This window comes from Heterodontus francisci, chromosome 14 (assembly GCF_036365525.1).
Source record: "Heterodontus francisci isolate sHetFra1 chromosome 14, sHetFra1.hap1, whole genome shotgun sequence".
In the NCBI taxonomy this organism is placed as follows: domain Eukaryota; kingdom Metazoa; phylum Chordata; class Chondrichthyes; order Heterodontiformes; family Heterodontidae; genus Heterodontus; species Heterodontus francisci.
The window spans coordinates 29,708,026-29,730,103 of record NC_090384.1 but is presented as its reverse complement, the minus strand read 5'-3'; the positions used below and the strand labels follow the sequence as shown (position 1 = coordinate 29,730,103).

Below are 22,078 nucleotides of genomic sequence, written 5' to 3'. Positions count from 1 at the left end.
TAAATACTGTGGCCACAAGATCAGGTCCAAGGCACGTAATTCTCCACCTGATTTCCCTAAAGCCTGTCCACCATCTACAAGGCACAAGTCAGGAGTGTGATGGAATACTCTCCAGTTGCCTGGATGGGTGCAGCTCCAACAAAAGAAGCTCGACACCATCCAGGACAAAAGCAGCCTGCTTGATTGGCACCCCATCCACAAACATTCACTCCCTCCACCACTGGCGCACTGCGACAGCAGTGTGTACCATCTACAAGGTACACTCTGGCAATGCACCAAGGCTTCTTAGACAGCACCTTCCAAACCCCTGATCTTTAACACCTAGAAGGACAAGGGCAGCAGCTACATGGGAACACTACCACCTGCAAGTTTCCCTCCAAGGCACACTCCATCCTGACTTGGAACTATATTGCCGTTCCTTCACTGTCACTGGGTCAAAATCCTGGAACTCCCTTCCTAACAGCACTGTGGGTGTACCTACCCCACATGGACTGCAGCGGTTCAAGAAGGCAGATCACCACCACCTTCTCGAGGGCAGTTAGGGTTGGATGATAAATGCTGGCCTAGCCAGCAATGCTCCCATCCCATGAATGAATTTTTAAAAAAAAAAAACCTTTCCCATTATTGCCAAATTGTAGATGGCAAATACTGAGGGGGAGGAGAGAGGGGGCTGTACCCAAAGACAGTTACTGTCTGCATTCTATCTGTAACCTGAAGCACATAAGTGCAATTAGTGTTTTTAGTGGCAGGGTTACAACTGGTCTCCATTTAAACCAGTCTGAGATAGTGTTCACCACATAGAACTGGAGTCCTACAGCACACTGGTGTTATAACCACAAGTCTCCCACAGGGACATTATAACCAAATGAGATGCAAACACGGGACTGGCTGCAGTGGGTCTGCTTACTACCTGTTTACCCTTTGGGACTTGGGGTTGATCCAGCCCAGGCTAATGGGACAAATGGCTGCCTATAATAATTCATATAACCCAGCACCTCATAGGTGTGTGTCCACAACACCGAGGCCCTCATTTGGCAGTAACTAGCATGAAGTCCTAGCTTCTGAGTCTTTCATGAGGATCCCTAGTGTGGGAAATGGAAATGACATTTCAGTCAGCAGTGTCTTTGATATTCAGTGATTTGCACTAAGGCTCCTTGTTGGGACAGAGTACAAAGAACTTTACTGTACACTTAACTGTTCTGTACCTGATGCTGGCAGAGTGGCCAGGAGTTCCATTTGCTATTTTTAATGCTCACCTACATGAGCACAATCCACCAAAAAATTACCAGAACAGTCAAAAGTGCATGTGTGTGATCCTCAACAGTTCAATGGGTGTCAGTAGCCTGGGTCTGGATAATGCATTTTATCAGGCAGTCACATCCAAGACTGATCCAGATGTCAATGTCAAAATGTGTATTGCCAGTTAAATCTTAACTCTGGCTTTTTTTTTTTTAACCCCCAGCATGGCTGAGGCCAGGCAGATGTTCCCATTGCCACCCAATCACACTTCATAAAGACTACAGTTTAAAAAATATACCCTTCCCACTTGATGCTTGGTGCCACACTGCAGTTAAAATCATAATCTGATAGCACAGAAGGGAAGCATTCAGTCCCTCGTGCCTGTGCCAGCCCTTTGAAAGTGCTATACAGTTAGTCCATTAAGCCACTGCAGAATTGAAGTGCTGATTTATTTTGTCTGTCCTTGCTTACTGTTGAGCACTTGTTGGCATTTGTGAATTTTTTTTTCCAGAAATGTGCTTGCACAAGCACTAATTGCAATGATTTTGAATTTTCATGGGATTGTTCTTTGGACTAGGTAACTGCATTTTATCTGAACGTACTGAATGCAGACGAGCGCCGGAGACTGTGTGAGAACATAGCAGGTCATCTCAAAGATGCTCAGCTTTTCATTCAGAGCAGAATGGTGAGTTGAATGCTATGTGGAGAATATTCTTGGCTTTTGTTGGATGTTTGAGAACAGAAAACAAATATTTCATCAAATTTCATAAGCATGGCAGAACTCCATTTAGGTAACTGATGTATTCTATGTGGGTTTCCAACTACATTAATATTTAAACTAGATTTAAAATCCTCAGCTCTTTGGAGTGTTTCAACAGGGCAAACATTGGAGAGTCAGCCATTTATGGCACAGAATAAAATTAAAGGTTTAGTCTAAAATCTGCCAGAAGTGCAGTACATATGTGTGCGGGCATGCACACAGCCACCACAGTATTACTAGCTTTACATTAATGTTCTCTCAATGTCTCTTTTTGGCTTTGACCCTAGGAGGAGTAATTTTCCACTTTGCTCTGCATTGCCCTATATACCCTTGCTAAAATGTAGATTTTCTCTATGGATCAAACTGCTGATCCTCTGATTTAATGTATTGATACTGTAGTGCCACCTATACCAAGAGGTGGATATTGGGGCCATCTGCTAGTACTACGCCGCAACACACTATTTGAGAGCAGTGGACATTGGGGCACTGTATTGGTGCAAACTGTGCACTGTCAATGTTTAGAGAAATTAGAATTCCGATAGTGTGGTGCAACAAAACCGTGCATCACCTACCATTTAGACAAAGTCCACTTCCCCAAATGTTAACACTCTGCCGCCACCACCAAGAGCATTGGGATAGTATGTTGGCACTAATGCTGCAATGGAAGTGGACTAATACTAATGCAGCAGCACCAAGAGTGACTTGGACAATATGCTAATATCCAAAGTGGGCACTGGATCAATGTTTGAATAATAAATGTACACTTTTAGCACCAGAGGCAGGACCTGATTTAATTGCTATTTTAAACTTGTTCTTAAAATAATTTAAATTGTGATGGCAAAGCTAGAAGGGGTGGGAGGGGGGAAAACCAATCTCTGCCCCTTCATAGACAGTAGTAGTTATGTGAAGCAGATTCTTAAGTTAACATTTTTTAAGAAGCTGGCGGTATCTATATTTGCATGCTGAGATGAAAGATTCTGAGAATGAATCTAGGCATTCACACAATTACTGGAACTCTGTTTGAACAGTGGGAATATTATCTCTGGAATTTCTTCCAGTTTTTTGCCCGGGCCAACAAACTGCAGTTATTTTTATTTTTTATTCAGTTGTTCAACCTGCCAGCTTCTATTTAACAGACAGCTGTACAATTTACAAATGTTTCTTCTGCTCCACCCCCCAGAACTGATAAATGTGGTGAGGGAAGCGTATTATAGTTAAAATGCATTGCCCCACATGATGGACAGCAAACTTGTTTCCTCTATTCTGCTGCACAGTGACTTCCTGATCTCAATGCTGTTCCCTGTATTGAAGTCTAGTGGGAACCAGTTGCTCCTTCATAGAAAGGGAGGTTTGTACAAAGAATCACCAAGCACCAGTCAGGCTGATATCTTAGGTTATTGTATTGGCAGAGGCCTCAGAACTAGATGTGACCTGGGGAAGATCTGTACCACAGACAGCTTCAAAAATTCAGAAAGGTGTTGTGGGGAGGGCTGGTGTTTTGTAGAATGCTAATGCTGGAGTACAAGTGTGTATTCCTGACTGTAGTCATTGCCTTTCTAGGTGGGTCTGTTAAACAAAGTTCATCCTAACTATGGCGCTCAAGTCCATTCGTTGCTGCAGCAGTACAATGCTAAATGTCCTCAGAAGGTACCTGATGTGCTTTTGATCTTCTATTCAACTTGAATTTTAATTATACTTGTGTAACTCTTTCACCTTGATCTATTTATTCAGCTATTCATGAACTACATTCAGTTATGGTCACAGGATCAGAGCTCAATTCAAACTGACCAGGACAATATTTTTTTAAGTAAATGTTTTTGCTGATGTTACAGCCAGGTGAGGAGGGGGTCTCAGGCTCTCCTTTCACCTTCCCCCTCGTTTGACTGCAACAGGGTTTATTCCTTTTTAAAACAGTGGTTGTACTTGCCACTTCTGTGATTGTGTGTTTGACCTTATCCCTCTAATGTAATTGCAAAAGAACCAAAGAGTTAAGCTTTTTACACTTGACACTCTAACCCGATTTTAAAATACAAAAAATATGCTACACGTTCATGCGCACATTCACATGAGTCACACACCTAGATTACAGAGGGAAACTGATTTTGGTGGTTGGATTAAAAGTCCAGAATAAATAGAATTTAAATACAGTATGAGTGTCCAATAGGCCTCTGCTGAAGTTGTAATCTTGAAGTCCTTGCTGGGCTGCATGCACAGTGGTTGGCTTGCTTTGCTCAGGGTTCCTGAAGGCAAAATTGGTTTTTGATTCTCTTCCTTTGGTGGCTGACTAAATTGGTCTGTAGGTTTGGAGGGGTTCCTAGTTGCAGCTGGGTCTTTTGATATTTTCTGGGGAGAGAGAGACAGCAGCCACCTGCTTCGTTGCTGTCCTTTTCAGTTACTGCCTGTCTGCTGTCTGTGACAAAACTTCTAGTTTCTTCAGAGCTGTGCAAGCAGTCACATGGTTCTATCAAACCTCTTTGTTTTTAAATTAGGTTTTTTCTGGAATCTTCTGAAATTTAAGGTGCTGCATGCCCCAGGGTGTCCATCCACACTTGGAGGGGGGTTGCCTCTTTCAGAGTCAGTGAGTGAGAATGGCCTTGATGACCGTGCTGATAAAGCCATTCTAGGAAATTCAATCACTTGGAGCAAGCCATTGTTCTAGCTGAGTTTCCGTTGGACTTTTGTTTCCAGTCCAATTTCCTGGTATTTCAAATATAAATTAGTGACCATCTTGGCTGCTAGCTTTTAAAAGTTAACTTGTAGGGTTTTTCTATTAAAAGTCTAATGTAAGTTTCCAACCAATGAAATTAATATGTCCCATATTGGGTTTTCCTGACACTGATGTGGCTAATATTTTGTATTGTTCCCATGTTCAATATTCTGTTATCCTCCTTTGTGTGGGATTTCCAACTCCAAATGTAAATATCACCTTGAATGATTTGCACACAACTTTGTCGTCCTTCCTTCCCAACAATTTCCCTCTTTTTTTTTTTTCTCTCCTCAAGATGTTTAGACATGCTAGGTCAGTGGAAGGATGGTCAAAGAATTTCAAGTCATGACCGTTACTGGAAAGAGAATACTAGAGATGGTTAGAGTAAGCTGGTTATGGTGGGGGTTACAGAGAATGGCTTTGGTTTCCTAGTGTTGACCTAGAGGAAGTTGAGACATTCCCAAAATTGAATGTCTGACAACACTGAGGCTAATATTTGGAGATTATATGATGCTTTGCAGGTGTAAAAAGTATAAAGTTAGTACTCTTACTAAAACCATTTTGAGTTTTGTGAGCTCTGATGAGCATTTCAATTTTTGAAACCTCAAGTTTAAAAAGATTTAAGATCATTCAGGTGCTGCACAAGGCAGTGTTCATATTCTATTTGTTGAAATGAGTCAATCTTTCCAACCACCTTGTGTGAGTAGGTGTGTATTTTTTTTTTTTTTAAAACTTGGTAATCAGTGCTGTTGTTGGATATCTTTCTTTACAGGCAGTGATCAGAACCTACAATCCGTATTCTTCTGATCGTGTCGTTTCAGCTGAGAAGTCAAACCTGTGACAGGTTAAGCCTGAGCTGCAGTGTCACTACGTCAACAAATTGCCTGAATGCAAACTGTCCAGGCCCAAATAAGCTTCATTTGTTGACTGATTGTGTGCTCGTGATCCCTAAACTTCAAATCTTGTAACTCAAGAATTTTCTTTCTGCATATTTTGTTTAAAGGCTAAAATCTTGTCTGACTGCTTGCATTTATAACCAATCTGAGTTTCTCCTCTCCCCTTCTCCCCACCCTTCCCAATTTGCATTTGCAAATTCCGTCCATTACTCACTCAGATTTAAGCTATATAGTCCTGGAGATGAGCCTTTTTATATACTAACATTAAACTCTATCTGGTTACAATGTCTGATTTGATCTGTGGCATGGTGTGTGTTGGGCTCGGAATTCATATTGGGCAAACTCCAGTGAGCTGTTCTACCTCCACTGCTTCCTTTAGCACACTTTTGAAGATTGGCCAGAGTAAGCCAACTAAAATGCCTTTTAACACTTTATTCTTTGTTGGATAGCTCTATTTAGCAGAAACTTTAACCTTTTGGATATCCAATGCACTAGCTTTTGTGCCTTTTGTTCTTGCAATGAAGTACAGCCTAATGACAGCTCAAAATATGTCCACTGCACTTTGAGTCTTATTAAACAATATTGATTTTTATTTTTTAATCTGGGAAATGGGATACTGAATAAAGGATGAAACTCTATTAATGCAACTTAGAAATACTGTTGTAAATACTTTGACACTTATACAAACAGACTTACACAATGACTCAATTGGTAGCACTCTTTCCTCTGAATCAGAAGATTGTGGATTCAAGTCTCACTATAGAGACTTGAGCACAAATCTAGGTTAATACTCCAGTGCCCGTACCAAGGGAACATTGCATTGTTGAAGGTGTCATCTTTTCGATGAGATGTTCAACTAAAGACCCATCTTCCCTCTCTGGTGAGCAAAGAGCTGGTGTCCTGGTATTTATCCTTCAACCAACATCACATTGCTGTTTGTGGGAGCTTGCTATGTTTAAATTGGCTGCCACATTTCCTAGATTACATCAGTAACTGCACTTCAAAAATGCTTCATTGGCTGTAAAGTGCTGTGGGACATCTGGTGGTGATAAAAGGTGCCACAGAAATGCACTTGCATTTCTTTTTTTAACCGTGAATTTTGTAGTGGGAGTATTTTCACAGCTCAGTTTACTGCTGGTGGTGGGTGCAGCATTTTCCACTTGCACTAGTTTTTGATATTCTCCAGCATTACACTGGCTTTGTTAATTTTCTCAAACTCTAGAATCCTGTCGGGAGTTCTCATTTGATTTTGATTTTAAATTGTTTCAGATTGTAGGTTGTGTTAAATTGTATCCCTTCTGACTGTTTAATTTCCCAGTCAAGTGGTCAGCACTCTGAATTTGTATTTTATAGTTAGCTCTGTATTTTTGCTTCTAATTTTCCCCAGGCTCCATATAGTGGTGTGTTCCCTACTTTGTTTTATGTTGCCAAGCAGTGATTTTTAAAGGATCTGCTCTGGCAGTGAATGTACCTCCCATTTTGTAATGTCAAAGCAGTTTAAAAAAAAAATAAAAATGGGCAGTTTTTAAACTCAGTAAAGCATGGTGAAGACCAACTGAGTCAGTGAAAATCTGGTTCCATTTTAAGCTGTCTACTTTCTTAACCATTTACTTGACCTCTTTTAATCAGTTAGGAAGGTATGGTGATTCAAAAAGAACTTGTATCTATGTAGCACCTTTCATAGACTCGGGACAATCCCAAGCATGGTCCAGACAATGACATACTGAAGTGTAGTCGCTGTTATAATGTCGGGAAACTTGACAACGATTTTGCATACAGCAGGGTTCCATAAACAGCAGTGAGGTGGATGTCTAGATAATCTGTTTTAATGATGGTTGAGGGATAAATATTAGCCAGGACACCAGTGAGAACTCCCCTACTCTTCAAACTAGTGTCAGAGAATCTATATCTATTGCTCCACAGCCTAATAAGAGGCAGATTTCTGTCTGGATTCTTCATGGTGAAATCCTGTACTCTGTCCAGCCCCTAGAACCCCAAAGACTCATCTGGACTTTTTTTCTTTTAAATTAGAAACTTTCATGACCACAGTGCAGCATATTTTGTTTGGGCTCCCCCACAACACTCTTCATGAGCAGAGTGAGTTTACCATAAGCAGACAGTCTTGGGAACTGAAATCTATGCCAAGTTGAAAAAGAATGCACATTCAAGTTTAACAATTAACCCCAAATTGTGGCAGTTTATTTGAGGACCCTCTTGAGTGTCTATTTCACCTCCTGAAACAACAGAATGCCACTAACCATGTGCCTGCTGGCTAAAGCTGTTTGGTAAAATTAGCTAATGGTAAAGTTAATACGGGTCACTTTTGAGATAAGCTGGTTTGTATTTTTTTTTAAAGGGGGAAAATCTCCAGTTCTTGCAGCTTTTTTCAGCAAACAGCCCTTAATGGTAATTTTATATCATGGGCCATAGAGTTTTTATTTCATGCTCTTCACAATAGTTTTTAAAAACAAAAAAAAAACGAAACACCCATGAGTGTCTGTGGGTTCATATGGGCTTTTTGCCTTTGCCCAATAATCAAGAGCAACTTGTTTAATCCAACAATTTTAATGCTTTGATTAAAAACAGATGGTTCAAAGTGTTTGCCACTTTAATAATTGGATAACACTGGTTTGGGTAAAATGAAATTGGATCACACAATACTCCACCAAAAAAAATTGTTTTAGTTTGGGATCAAAAGGTTACTGGGCCTCAGAGCTCGACAATGGTTTTGATGCTATTAAAATTTAATTCTGTTGGCATGTATTTTTGACCATTGTGTAATCTTTCTAGAAGGCTCTGCGTGTGCATTAGCTGATTTGTTCCTGATTTATGAGTATGAAATTAACCTAATCACAAGTAAGAAATAAACAAATGCAATGAAAAAAGTGGTAAGAAGTAGAGTTCTGTGACAACAAATCAAGACTGAATCGTCAACAGAATCTACCAAATACAAGAGGGGAAAAAAGCAAACTATATTGTCTGAACATATAATTGAAAATCTCTTCAAATGCTTTTTTCTCCAGCAAATCTGAGGGTTTACCACTGCAAATCAGATTTGTAACTTGATGGACTTTAAAAATAATTTCTAATAAAATTACAATAACATGAATAAATATATCCAGATGATAGCATTTTGTGTTTTAAATATTTTCCATCGAAGCCTGTGCCTTTTTAGAGCTACAGGTCTAAACTCCATAGAGCTTCCAAGAGATGACCATGTCAGCTGAAGAGGTTTAAAAAGTAATAGACTATAGTTTCCATTACACATGGGGTCCAACAACTCCTAGAACTATTTTGATTGACAGCCAAAAATAGCTATTCACAGCACAAGCTATGACTCCTCCACTCTAATTGATAAATGGAAAATTAATTACTTGGGATGGGAATCCAATTCTTTGTAATTACAGACCGTACTTAAATCAAGGGCGTATTTTAATTTAGCACTAGTCACATGACAAATGAAATATTGCACTTTTAGTGTCTGACATTGATTTTGTAATTAAATTTACACCAGCTTTACCTTTACTTGCATTCAGCTCAGAAAATAACACATTGTGGACAAACTGCAACATTAATAAAAATTTAGTGGGAAGTTCTGAAATAATATTCAGGAAGAATGTTTTAGTAGCATTACCAAATATTTATATTCCTGTTAAAGGAAATGTGCAAATTAAGTTTTATATTCATTACAGTCTATGTTCCTTGGTATTTTTTAAAGATAAACTATTGTCACATAACATGCAACAATTTATTTATGTATCTGATCTGTGGAGGGAATTCTATATCTAGTGGGTAAGGAAAAAAGATTTTTCAGGAACAAATCAGCATTGTACAACAGCTTGCGTCCTTAGCACATCAAAGAGCGCTTTGTATCTGGTACATTACTTTGACAATGGCACCATTATTATGTAGGCAAAAGCAGCAGCCAATCGACACAGCAAGATGCCACAAACCTCAAATGAAAGTTATGGCATTGGTGGTATCTGTTTTGTTGCGACTTGAGGGAAAGCTTGCACAAACTTATTTCCAAATTGAAGATGTGAAGCAACTTGCCTTGAAAACATGTAACCTCTAATTCGCTGAGTGTTCTGCTGATATCCATTAATAGGTTAAGTATATTCAGTCCGTGCACATTAGAGTTAAAGATCCAAACAATCTTAAAATGTTGAAACTAAAGATTAGAGCAGAAGCACTCAAGTAAACTCATGTCAATCAAAAGAGCAATTGACCTGAACCTCATTTTACTTAATAATTACATCTGTGGGCTTGTGCCAAAATTGGGAGAGCTGCCAACATACTAGTAAAACAACAGCCTGACATAATCATACTAACCGAATTGTATCTTGCATCCAGTGTCCCAAACTACTCCATCACCATCCCTGAGTATGTCCTATCCCACAGGCAGGCAGCTGTACAGTCAGGAGGGAGTGGCCCTGGGACTCCTCAACAGTGGCTGTGGACCCTGTGAAGTTTCATGGGATCAGATCGATCACAGACAAGAAAACTTCCTGCTGCTTATCATATGCCCTCAGCTGATGAATCAGTGCTTCTCCATGTTGAACACCAATTGGAAGAAGTACTGAGAGTAGCAAGGGCACAGTGTGTACTCTGGGCAGAGGATTTCAATGTCCATCACCAAGCATGGTTCAGTAGCACCATCCTGACGGAGCTGGCCAAGTTGTGAAGAATTTATTTGCTGCACTGGCCTGCAGCAGGTGGTGAGGGAACCGACAAGGAAAAAAAAAACTTGATCTCACTCTCGCCAATTTACCTGTTGCATATGCATCTGTCCATGACAGTATTGATAGGAGTGGCCACTGCACAGTCCTTGTGCTAAATGGGATAGATTCAGAACACATCCTACAGCTCAAAACATGAAGCACTGTGGGCCATCAGCAGCAGCAGAATTGTATTCAAGCACAATTTGTAACCTTATGGCCTGGCACTCGACTATTATCATCAAGCCAGGGGATTAGGAGAGTGTGCCAGGAGCAGCACCAGGCATGCCTAAAAATCAGGTGCCAACCTGGTGAAGCTACAATACAGGACTACATGCATGCTAAACAGCAGAAGCAGCATTCAATAGAGCAAAGTTATCAAAGTTCTGCAGTCCTGCCACATTCAGTTACAAGTGGTGGTGGACTATTGAACAACTAAAAGAAGGGGGCTCCACAAATATCCCCATTCTCAACGATGGGGGAGCCCAGCACATCACGGCAAAAGAAAAAGCTGAAGCATTTGCAACCATCTTCATCCAGAAGTGCGAGTGCCTCCTCCTGATGTCCCCAGTATCACGGATGCTAGGCCTCAGCTAATTCGATTCACTCTATATGATAACAAGAAATGGCTGAAGGCACTGGATACAACTAAAGCTATGGGCCCTGCCAAAGTCCCAGCTGTAGTACTGAAGACTTGTGCTCCAGAACTAGCCACGCCCCTAGACAGGTTATTCCAGTACAGCTACAAAACACTGGCATTTGCCCAACAATGAGGAAAATTGTCCAGATAGGTCCTGTCCACAAAAAGCAGAACAAAGCCAATCCGGCCGATTACCACTCCATCAGTCTGCTCTCAATCATCACAAAGTGATGGAAGGTGTCACTGACAGTGCTATCAAGCAGCACACACCAATAACCTGCTTATCAATGTTCAGTTCATGTTCCGCCAGGGGCACTTGGCTTCAGCCTTCGTTACAGCCTTGATCCAAACATGGACAAAAGAGCTGAAGGTGAGCTTGTCTTCCCTTGACATGAAGGCAGCATTTGACCAAGTGTGGCATCAAGGAGCCTTAGCAAAACTGAAGTCAATGAGAATCAGGGGGAGAGCTCTCCATTATTTGGAGTCATACCAAGTACAAAGGGTGATGGTTGTTTGTTGGAGGCCAATAATCTCAGCCCGTCAACATTGCTGCAGGGTAGTGTCCTAGGCCCAAACATCATCTTCTGCTTCATCAATGACCTTCCCTCCATCATATGGTCCGAAGCGGGGATGTTCGCTGATGATTGAGCAGTGTTCATTTCACGACTGCTCAGATACTGAAGCAGTTTGTGCCCACATGCAGCAAGACCTGGACAACATTCAAGCTTGGGCTGATAAGTGGCAAGTGATAGGGATCTTGGCGCCGGGCAGTTAATTGCCCAAGCACCATTGAATTGCGCCAGGGAGCTCTGAAGGATGGAGGTGGGGTTCCTTCTGCCTTTTCAGCCCAGCATCAGGAGCCCTGCCAGCTCAACTAAATTCTGCCCTATAATTCTGCTGGGGTTACTATTGGTTCTTAACTATTTAGATATATATACTTACACCAGTAGATGACAATTGCCTATTTATCTCAGCCTACAATTATAATTTTTATTATTACTAGCAAGACTAGCCATTCACAAATTGAGCCTGGACTTGCTGTTTGTGAGACCTGTTTTGTTGCTCCTCCTGATCAACCAATAAAAAAGCAACAACAGGACTAACAGCAGGGGAATGCAATTTAAGAGCAATAAAACTATAATTAGAGGTTGGAGAGTGTTTAAAAACACCAAAACTATTAAGAATTAAGAAAATAAAAGTAAAATACTGTGGATGCTGGATTCTGAACTCAAAACAGAATGCTGGAAATACTCTGCAGGTCTGCAGCATCTGTGGAGACTGAAACAAGAATTAATGTTTCAGGTCCATGACTTTTCATCAGAACTGAGAAAAGTTAAAGATGCAATAGGTTTAAAGCAACTGAAAGCAGGGAGGGTGGAAAAAGAACAAAAAGAAATGTGAATGGAAGGCAGGAGAGATTAAATGGCAAAAGAGTTGGTGGTGCAAAGCCAAAGGGAGGGTCATGGGACAAGGAGAGAAGCAAAAAATATTTCTAGAGGAGGTGTGAATGGCAGAAAGATGAAGAACTGCCGCCTGAAAGTGAAAAAAAGAAAAAAACAAGAGAGGAAAACCAAAACCAGCAAAGATAAAAGAAACAAAATGGGGGCATAGGTATGGTCTGAAATTGTTGAACTCAATGATTAGTCCAAAAGATGAGAGAAGGATGGAAATTGGAAGCAAAATTTATGAAATTTTCCAGTTCATGTCAAGAGCAGGAAATGGCACCAATATAGTCATCAATGTACTGGAAAAAGGTGAGGCAGGGGGCCTGAGTATAACTGGAACAAGGAATGTTCCACAGATCCCACAAAAAGGGAGGCATAGCTGGGATCCATGTGGCAACCCATAGCAACACCTTTTATTTGGAGGGAGTGGAGTTAAAAGAGAAGCTGTTCGCGCCACAGAAGTGCCAGGCAATGACTATCGTAAACAAAAGAGAATCTAATCATCTCCCTTTGACATTCAATGATATTATGATTGCTGAATCCCCTACTATCAACATCCTGGGGGTTACCATTGACCAGAAACTGAACTGGAACAGCCATATAAATATTGTGGCTACAAGAGCAGGTCAGAGGCTAGGAATCCTGAGGCGAGTAACTCACCTCCTGACTCCCCAAAGCCCGTCCACCATCTACAAGGCACAAGTCAGGAGTGTGATAGAATACTCTCCACTTGCCTGGATGGGTGCAGCTCCAAAAACTTGACACCATCCAGGACAAAGCAGCCCGCTTGACTGGCACCCCATTCAGAACATTCACTCCCTCCACCACCGACACACAGTGGCAACAGTGTGTACCATCTACAAGATGCACTGCAACAACGCACCAAAGTTCCTTAGACAGCACGTTCCAAACCCATGATCTCTATCACCTAGAATGACAAGGGCAGCAGCTGCATGGGAACACAATCACCTGCAAGTTCCCCTCCAAGCCACACACCATCCTGACTTGGAACTATATCGCCATTCCTTCACTGTTGTTGGGTCAAAATCCTGGAACTTCCTTCCAAACAACACTGTGCATGTACCTACCTCACATGGACTGCAGCAGTTCAAGAAGGCGGCTCACTACAACCTTCTCAAGGGCAATTAGGGATGGGCAATAAACGCGATGCCCACATCCCATGAATGAATAAAAAAAACGAGAACTAGTTCAGCCAGGCAGAGGAGGGTGGTGGTGCATGGAGACTGGTCGGGCCTTAATTCAAGGAAGAAGCAGAGAGTTCTCAGACTGTCCTGGTGTGGGTGGGAGGGGGGAGCACGGGGGGAGGGGTGGGGTGGCTGGAGGTGTAGAGAGATTGGACGTCCAGATGAAGAGGCGACAGGGTCAGGAAACTAGAAATGGTTAAAGTGAAGAAGGGCATCAGAAGTGTCACAGATGTCAATGGGAAGAGGCTGGACAAGAGGGAAATAAAAGAGTGGAGATAGGAAGAAATCAGTTCAGGGGGGCAGGAACAGGCTGAAACAATAGGTCAACCAGGGTAGTTCGGTTTATGGATCTTAGGAAAGAGGTAGGAGCAGTTATTCAGGGTTGGGGGACAATGAGGTTGGAAGCCATCAAGGGAAGATCTCCAGAGGAGATGAGGTCAGTGACAGTCCTGGAAACAATGGCTTGACGCTCAGTGGTGGGGTCATGGTCCAAGTGGAGGTAGGAAGAAGTATCAGAGAGTTGGTTTTTGGCCTCTGCTAGATAAAGGACAGTTTGCCAGACAACAACAGCACCACCCTAGTCAGCCAGTTTGATGACAATTTAAGGTTGGACCGAAGAGAACAGAGTGCAGCAAATTCAGAGGGTGATAGTTTAGAGTGAGTGAGGAGAGCAGAGAAATTAAGGATTAAGAATCGAAACCTTTTTGACTTTATGCAAGATAATTTTACTGTAATATGGAAAATGCTAGAATCTATTTTTAAGGATGTGGCACTTGGAAAATCACAATATGATTAGGCAAAGTCAACATGGTTTTATGAAAGGGACATCATGTTTGACAAATCTATTAGAGCTTTTGAAAGGTGTAAGTCGCAGAGTGATTAAAGGGGAACCAGTGATATAGTATACAAGTTTGGGGCTCATTGGATTGGTGATAATATATGAGCATGGATTGAGGATTGGTTAATGGACAGGAAATAGAATAGAAATAAGCAGGCCATTCTGCGGATGGCAGGCTGTGACTTGTCGAGTGCTGCAATGGTGGGACTTCAGCTGTTTAAATTCATTATGGATGACTTAGATAAGGGGTCCAAGTGTAATATATCTAAGTTTGCTGATGTTACAAAGTTAGGTGGGAAAGTAAGCGATGAGGAAGACACAAAGAGGCTGCAAAGGGATATATAGACAGATTAAGTGATTTGGGAAAGAAAATGGCAGATGGAGTATAATGTGAGGAAATGTGAAATTATCCATTTTGGTAGAAAGAGTGGAAAAGCAAACTTTTTTTAAAAAAAGGTGAGAGACTAGTAAATGTTAGTATCCATAGGGATTTAGATTTGAAGAAAGTTAACATACAGGTACAACAAGCAATTAGAAAGGCAAATGGTATCTTCGCCCTTATGGCAAGGAAGTTGGAGTATAAGAGTAAGGGAGTCTTGCAATTACATAGGGCTTTGGTGAGACCACACCTGGAGTACTGTGTACAGTTTTGGTCCCCTTACTTAAAGAGGTATATACTTGCCTGAAAGGGGTCTAATGAAAGTTCACAAGATTGATTCCTGGGAGGGTTCTCCTCTGAGGACAGATTGAATAGAATGGACCTCCACTCTCTGAGAGGCTGTTTCCATTGGTTGGAGAGTCTGGAAGTAAGGGTTGACATCTCAGGATAAAGGATCAGTCATTTAGGACAGATGAGGGGAAATTTCTTACTTAGAGAGTTGTGAATCTTTGGAATTCTTGAACCTAAAGGGCTGTGAATGCTCAGTCTTTGAATATATTCAAGACTGAGATAGATAGATTTTTGGGTACGAGGGAAATCAAGGATTTGGGGATAGAGCTGGAAGGTGGAGTTGATGTAAAAGTTCAACCATGATATTAATGAATGGCAGAACAGGCTCGATGGGCCATATGGCCTATTCCTGCTCCTAATTCTTATCACAGACTCCCCTGCCTTCTCCCTGTAACCCTTTTCATATAACTGTCTAATTCCCTTTTTAATGCTTCAATTGAACCTGCCTCTACCACACTCTCAGGCAGTGCATTCTAGACCTTAACCTCTCGCTGCATGAAAGAGTTTCTCCTCATCTCGCTTTTGCTTCTCTTACCAATTACTTTAAATCTGTGCCCTCTCATTCTTAATCCTTTCGTGAGTAGGAACAGTTTCTCTCTATCTACTTTGTCCAGGCCCCTCATAATTTTGCATACCTCTATCAAATCTCCTCTCAGCCTTCTAATCACCAAGGAAAACAGTCCCAACTTCTCCAATCTATCTTCATAACTGGAGTTCCTCATCCCTGGAACCATTCTCGTGAATCTTTTCTGCATCCTCTTAACACCTTCACATCCTTCCTAAAGTGTGGCACCCAGAACTGGACGCAGTACTCCAGCTGGGGCTGAACTAGAATCTTATACAAATTCAACATAACCTCCTTGCACTTGTACTCTATGCCCCTATTAATAAAGCCCAGGATACTGGATACTTTATTAACTGTTCTCTCAACCTGCTATGCCACCTTCATTGACTAATGCACTTATAAACCCAGGTCCCTCTGCTCCTGCACCCCCTTTAGAATTGTATCCTTTATTCTATATTGTTTCTCCATGTTCTTCCCACCAAAATGTATCACTTCACATTTCACTGCATTGAACTTCATCTGCCACCTATCTATCCATTCCATCTACCTGCCTATGTTCTTTTGAAGTTCTACACTATCCTCCTCACAGTTCACAATGCTTCCAAGTTTCGTATCATTTGCAAACTTTGAAATTGTGCCCTGTGCTGAGGAAACAAGTCACTGAGAATTTCCTCAAAGTTCCTACTCCGAAGCAGTAACTTCACTGGAACACCAACTTGGCGAAGTTACAACAGTGCAGTGATAGAAAGTTTGAGGACATACGAGGCTATTGCAAGTTGCTGTATTCACAGGGTTAATTTAACAAATACAGTATTTTATATGTGTGACAAATGAATGTGCATGTTGAAATTTTTTTCAATGTATTTGAAATGGGTACAGCACCTACATTCTTTTGTTTGTGTGTAGGTTATTTATTTACGTGCATTACTACTCACCCAGCATATCTGTCTTGCAACAGTGCAATCTCCAATTCACTGTGAGCAAAACAAAATATGTGTTCGATTGGATGAAAACTCTTGTTTTTGATCACTCAAAATAAGTCTAAGAGTTGCGATAAAGTGATGCCAATAATGGGTTTAAAGGCATGTATTATTGAAAGAAGGGAAGACAGAGATACAAATATGATATATAATAAATAGAAGAGATTCTATAAAGGGGAAAAATGTGAGGAAAGTCGAGAGAGGAAGAAGACAAATAAAACTCTTCAAACTTATTCTATCAGTAATAATCTAGCTTTATTTCATAAACATGTTGAAAATTAATTCAAGTACAGAGAATGACTGAATCATACAGAAACATCAAATTTATTCTTATTTCCCTCAGTGAACATCAGAAAATGGTCATGCCCTCTTTAAAGTAGGGCATTGCGACTTTTAATTCTTAGGTTCTCATGTCTTGCCCTGTATAGCTTTCATTATCCATTTTCTAAACCGGAATGCATGAGTGTAGAATCCATATTTTCCATCCCTGTCACATCCTTCTCCCCAAGAGACGATTCCTAACAGGTACCATCGATTATCTGCTGGGTTCTGTGTGACATTTGAAAACAAATATTTTTAATATATAATAAAGGAAAAGGAATTTCTTCTAAGTCAGAGATACATAGGGAGAATGTATTTATATAAGCATTTATATAACACCTTTCACAGCCACCAAATGTCCCAAAGTACATCAAAGCCAATGAAGTACTTTTGAGGTGTAATCACCATTGTAATGTAGGAAATACAGAGGCCAATTAATGCAAAGCATGCTCCAATATAATAATTATCCATACAATCTGATCTTTTAGTGAGGGATAAATATTGGTCAAAGTAGCAGAAGAACTCCCTTGCTCATTTTCAAACAGTGCACAGGATTGCCGACATTCATATGAGAGGGAAGACGTAGACTCAGTTTAACATTTCAATCAAAAGATAGCACCTCCACTAGTAATAGCACCCCTCAGTACTGCATTGATGTGTCAACATAGATTACATGTTGCAATCTGCAAAGTGAAGCTTGAACCCATGACCATCTAACTTTCAGGTTAAGAGTGCTATCACTGAGCCAAGGCTGACATTTACATTCTATTATGAAGGGGTTCATCCATGAGACTAGCATCAATGTAATTCTATGCCAAAGGAAACAGACAGTGTATTGGGCCCCTTGGTGCTACTGTTGATGACATTGTCATGGCCCTGTAGTTTTTTTTTGTTTCGAGAAGATGCAGTTTGCCTTTAAGATTTGCAAGGGATCAGTATTTCTTTAAGAACCAGCAAGCCTCAGGAGTTATAGGAAGATGCATTTTCGTTGCCTTAGAAACAGTCATTTGGAGACTGTGATTCAAAGGGTGAATTCTCGCTACCATAGATACAGCCACTGGACTGTATCATGTGATACATTTGTTACCATTCAATTTTGAACTGGCTTTTAGTTGAAGACAGTTTGTTCTAACAGAACACACAGACAGAGGATACAGCTGTGTTTAGCATACCTGAAAAACCATTTAAACTGCAGGAATAGGATTTTAGTCTGTTTATTATTTTCTCTCAAAGTTCTCAGAAAAGTCAAGCCAAAACAGAGATCTCTGGTAATTTAAATTGAAGAAAGAGAAGTAAGACAGTGACAATCTTTTATCCCTCAAAAACTCTAAAGTCAGTTTGATTCCATTGAAAGAGTTTGCAAGTCATTATTTGTTGAAATTCGCTGGAGGAGAGCCACATTCCATGAGGACTTCAAGCAACATTCCGTGAGGACTTCAAGCAACATTGGACTGTAAATTTGCAAGGACTCCAATTTTTTCTATTTTAAATGTTGTTATTATCTTCATAATGTTTAAGAATTTAGTTCTTCTAATTAAAGAGTTAATTTGTTGATTTAAAGACACCTGGTTTGGTTAGCCTCATTCGGGGGGTTAATAGATGGTACAATTTGGTTGGGTCTTTCTTTAATTTGGAAAGTTTTAAATGATATGTTAGGTGATCTGTGGAGCGACTGGATTGAATTAACAGTCTTTTTCTCCCCCCACACTCAGAATTATATATTTTGATTGGGGGCTTTGACAGGAGCAGTTGGTTGTAACAACATCCATATCCACCCCATTTTTCTTGGGACATATTCTGATTTCAGCTGGTTAAATGGAGGAAGCACATCGCATCCGCACAAAGGGAAAATCAACCAGCCACCCTTTTATAGAGGGTTGTTATATTTTCCATGCCACAGAATAATGTGTGAGGTGCAGGAAGTTTTAAATTAGAATGACCAATGAGATCAAGAAAAGTGCAGGAGAATATTAACATTGATAGACAATAAGCAATTTGTTGTTTTTTGAGAGCCCTTCTTCTTGAGATATATCTTATGTGTTTCCCATTAATTGATGCTCCACTGCAATCCTCCATTCATCAATGTGCAGCTGCAGAGTCGTTGACCTACTCTTAGGCCTGCACCAATGATGCTCGGAAACTGGCCAACAGTTCGCCTTAATGGCCTGTTGGGTAAAGGCACCAACTTATGTACCTTTCAATAACACAGAGCAAAGTTGCAATGATTCTTTAATTTCAGCTAGGACAGCAGTTGAAGCCTTGGGCAGATTCAGCTTGCTGAAAATATGCTTGTGTGGGCTTCAAATGAGGACCTAAGGCTCAAAAGTGATATCCCCAACCTCAGAGTTGAATAATCTGCTGACACTCACTGATCCAGGCTCACAGATGAGGAACAGCTATTTGGGTGAGGTACTGAAAGTGACCTTATAACTATAACCAATCATGAACCAATGCCTTCTGGAGACGACATTAAATAGAGGACAATAGAACAGAAAAAGTTAGAATTGAATGTGGTGAAACTGAATAATGGAGCAAGTCACACAGAATCAGAGTGAAGAAAGAGGGAAGCATCAACCCTAGGGAGGGAAGGAAAAAGTAACGTCATCCCTAAAGAGTGAAAGAAAGCGCAATATGAACCCTAGGTAATGAACGAAAGAGTAACGGCAACCCTAGAGAATGAGGGAAACAGGAACGTCAACCCTAGATAGTGAAGGAAAAGGGTAATGTCAAACCTAAGGAGTGAAGGAAAGTGTAACATCAATTTTAGAGAGTGAAGGAAAGAGTAATGCCAACCCCTGAGAGTGAAGGAAAAGGATAAACTCAACCTTCGCGAGCAAAGGAAAGAGTAATAATGCCAACCCTAGAGAGTGAAGGATAAGGGTAATGTCAACCCTAGGAAGTGAAGGAAAGAGTAATGTTAATCTTAAGGAATGAAAGAAAGTGTAACATCACCCTAAAGAGTGAACGAAGGAGTAATCTCAACCCTAGAGTGAACTAAAGAGTAATATCAACCCTAGGGATTGAAGCAAAAGGGTAATAGAAGCCCTAGAGAGTGAATGAAAGAGTAATGTTAACCTTACAGAATGAAGGAAAGAGTAATGTTAACTCTAGAGGGTGAAGGAAAGAGTAACATCAACCCAGAGGGCGAAGGAAAGAGTAATGTCAACCCTAGAGTGAAGAAAACAGTAACATCAACCTTAGAGAATGAATGAAAAGGGTAAGACAAACCCAAGAGAGTGAAGGCAAGAGTAATGTCAACCCTAGAGTCTGAACAAAGGAATACCATCAACTGTAGGAAATGAAGGAAAACATGAACGTCAACCCTAGGAGTGAAGGCGAGAGTAACATCCACCATAGAGAGTGAATGAAAGAGCAGCGACAGCCCTAGAGATTGGAGGATAGGTGTCACATTAACTCTCGTGAGTGAATGAAAATGGTAATGTCAACACTAGGGAGTGAGGGAAGGAGTAACGTCCAGCCTATAGAGTGGAAAAAGAGTGACATCAACCTTAGAGAGTGAAGGCAAGAGTAAGGTTCCCACTGGAGTGAACAAAAGAGTAACATCAACCTTAGGAATGAATGAAAAGGGTAAGACCAATCCTAGATAGTGAAGGAAAGAGTAACATCGACCCTAGAGAGTGAAGGAAAGAGTAATGCCAACACTAGAGAGTGAACCAAAGGGCAACGTCATGCATAGAGTCTGAAAGAAAGAGAAACACCAGCCCTAGAAAGTGATGGATAAGGGTTACATTAACTCCAGACAGTGAATGAAAAGGGTAATGTCAATATTATGAAATGAAGGAAAGAGTAACGTCAACCCTAGAGAGTGAAAACAAGAATAATGTCAACCCTAGAGAGTGAAGGAAAGAGTAAGGTCAACCCTAGAGTGTCAAGGAAAAGGGTATTGTCAATCCTAGAGAGTGAAGGACAGAGTAACAGCAACCCGAGAGAGGGAAGGCAAGAGTAATGTTAAGCCTAGTGAGTGAACAAAAGAATGCCATCAACTGTAGGGAATGAAGGAAAAGGTGAAAGTCAACCCTAGAGAGCGAAGGAAAGAGTAATGTCAAATTTGGAGATTGAAGGAAAAGGGTAGTGTTAACCCTAAAGAGTGAATTAAAGAGTAATGCCAACCTTACAGAGTGAAGGAAATAGAAACACCAGCCCTAGTTAGTGAAAGCAAGAGTAAGGTCCCCACTAGAGTGAACAAAAGAGAAACATCAACCCGAGGGATTGAAGGAAAAGGGTAACATCAATTCTATAGAATGAAAGAGTAACGTCAACACTGGAGAATGAAGGAAAAAGTAGCGCCAACCCTACAGAGTGAATCGAAGGGTAATGTCAAACCTGAGGAGTAATGGAAAGAGTAACACCAACCCTAATGAGTGAAGGATAAGGATAATGTCAACCCTAGGTGGTAAAGAAAAGGTGTAATGACAACCCTAGAGAGTGAAAGTAAGAGTAATGTCAACTCCATGAGAGTGAAGTAAAGAGTAACGTCAACCATAGAGATTGATGGAAAGAGCAATGTCAATCCTAAGAAATGAAGGAAAGAGTAACATTAACCATAGAGCATGAATGAAAGTGTAACAACAGCCCTAGAGAGTGAAAGATAAGGGTTACATTAACTCTAGATAGTGAATGAAAAGGCTAATGTCAACACTAAGGAGTGAAGGAAAGAGTAATGCCAACACTAGAGAGTGAACCAAATGGCAACGTCATGCATAGAGTCTGAAAGAAAGAGAAACACCAGCCCTCGAGAGTGAAGGAAGGAGTAATGCCAACCCTAGAGAGTGAAAGAAAGAGTAATTTCAATCCTAAGGAATGAAGGAACGAGTAGCAGAGACTGAAGGATAAGGATTACATTAACTCCTGGGAGTGAAGGAAAAAGGTAATGTCAACTTTGGGGAGTGAAGGGAAGAACAACATCCACCCCAGCGAGTGAAATTAAGGGGAATGCAAACCTAGGGAGTGAAGGCAAAGGATAATGTCAACCCCATGAGCAAGAAGGGAAGAGTAATACAAATCCTAGACAGA

General features: G+C 40.8%; 2 protein-coding genes across 2 annotated transcripts in view; one reads left to right on the top strand and one right to left on the bottom strand.

Moving 5' to 3' along the window:
• cat (catalase) overlaps positions 1 to 6,257 on the top strand; it is a 44,026-nt gene extending 37,769 nt beyond the window's left edge. Inside the window, exons 11-13 of the mRNA XM_068045942.1 lie at positions 1,817 to 1,924; positions 3,560 to 3,646; positions 5,479 to 6,257. Coding sequence (XP_067902043.1) covers positions 1,817 to 1,924; positions 3,560 to 3,646; positions 5,479 to 5,547 — 264 coding nt within the window. The 3' untranslated portion in view covers positions 5,548 to 6,257. The remainder of the gene's footprint in view (positions 1 to 1,816; positions 1,925 to 3,559; positions 3,647 to 5,478) is intronic.
• A 10,696-nt stretch (positions 6,258 to 16,953) lies between these two features.
• The window catches only part of f2 (coagulation factor II (thrombin)), a 99,078-nt gene continuing 93,953 nt past the window's right edge, over positions 16,954 to 22,078 (bottom strand). The window contains exon 14 of the mRNA XM_068045941.1: positions 16,954 to 17,272. Within this exon, the coding sequence (XP_067902042.1) occupies positions 17,132 to 17,272 (141 nt within the window). The 3' untranslated portion in view covers positions 16,954 to 17,131. The remainder of the gene's footprint in view (positions 17,273 to 22,078) is intronic.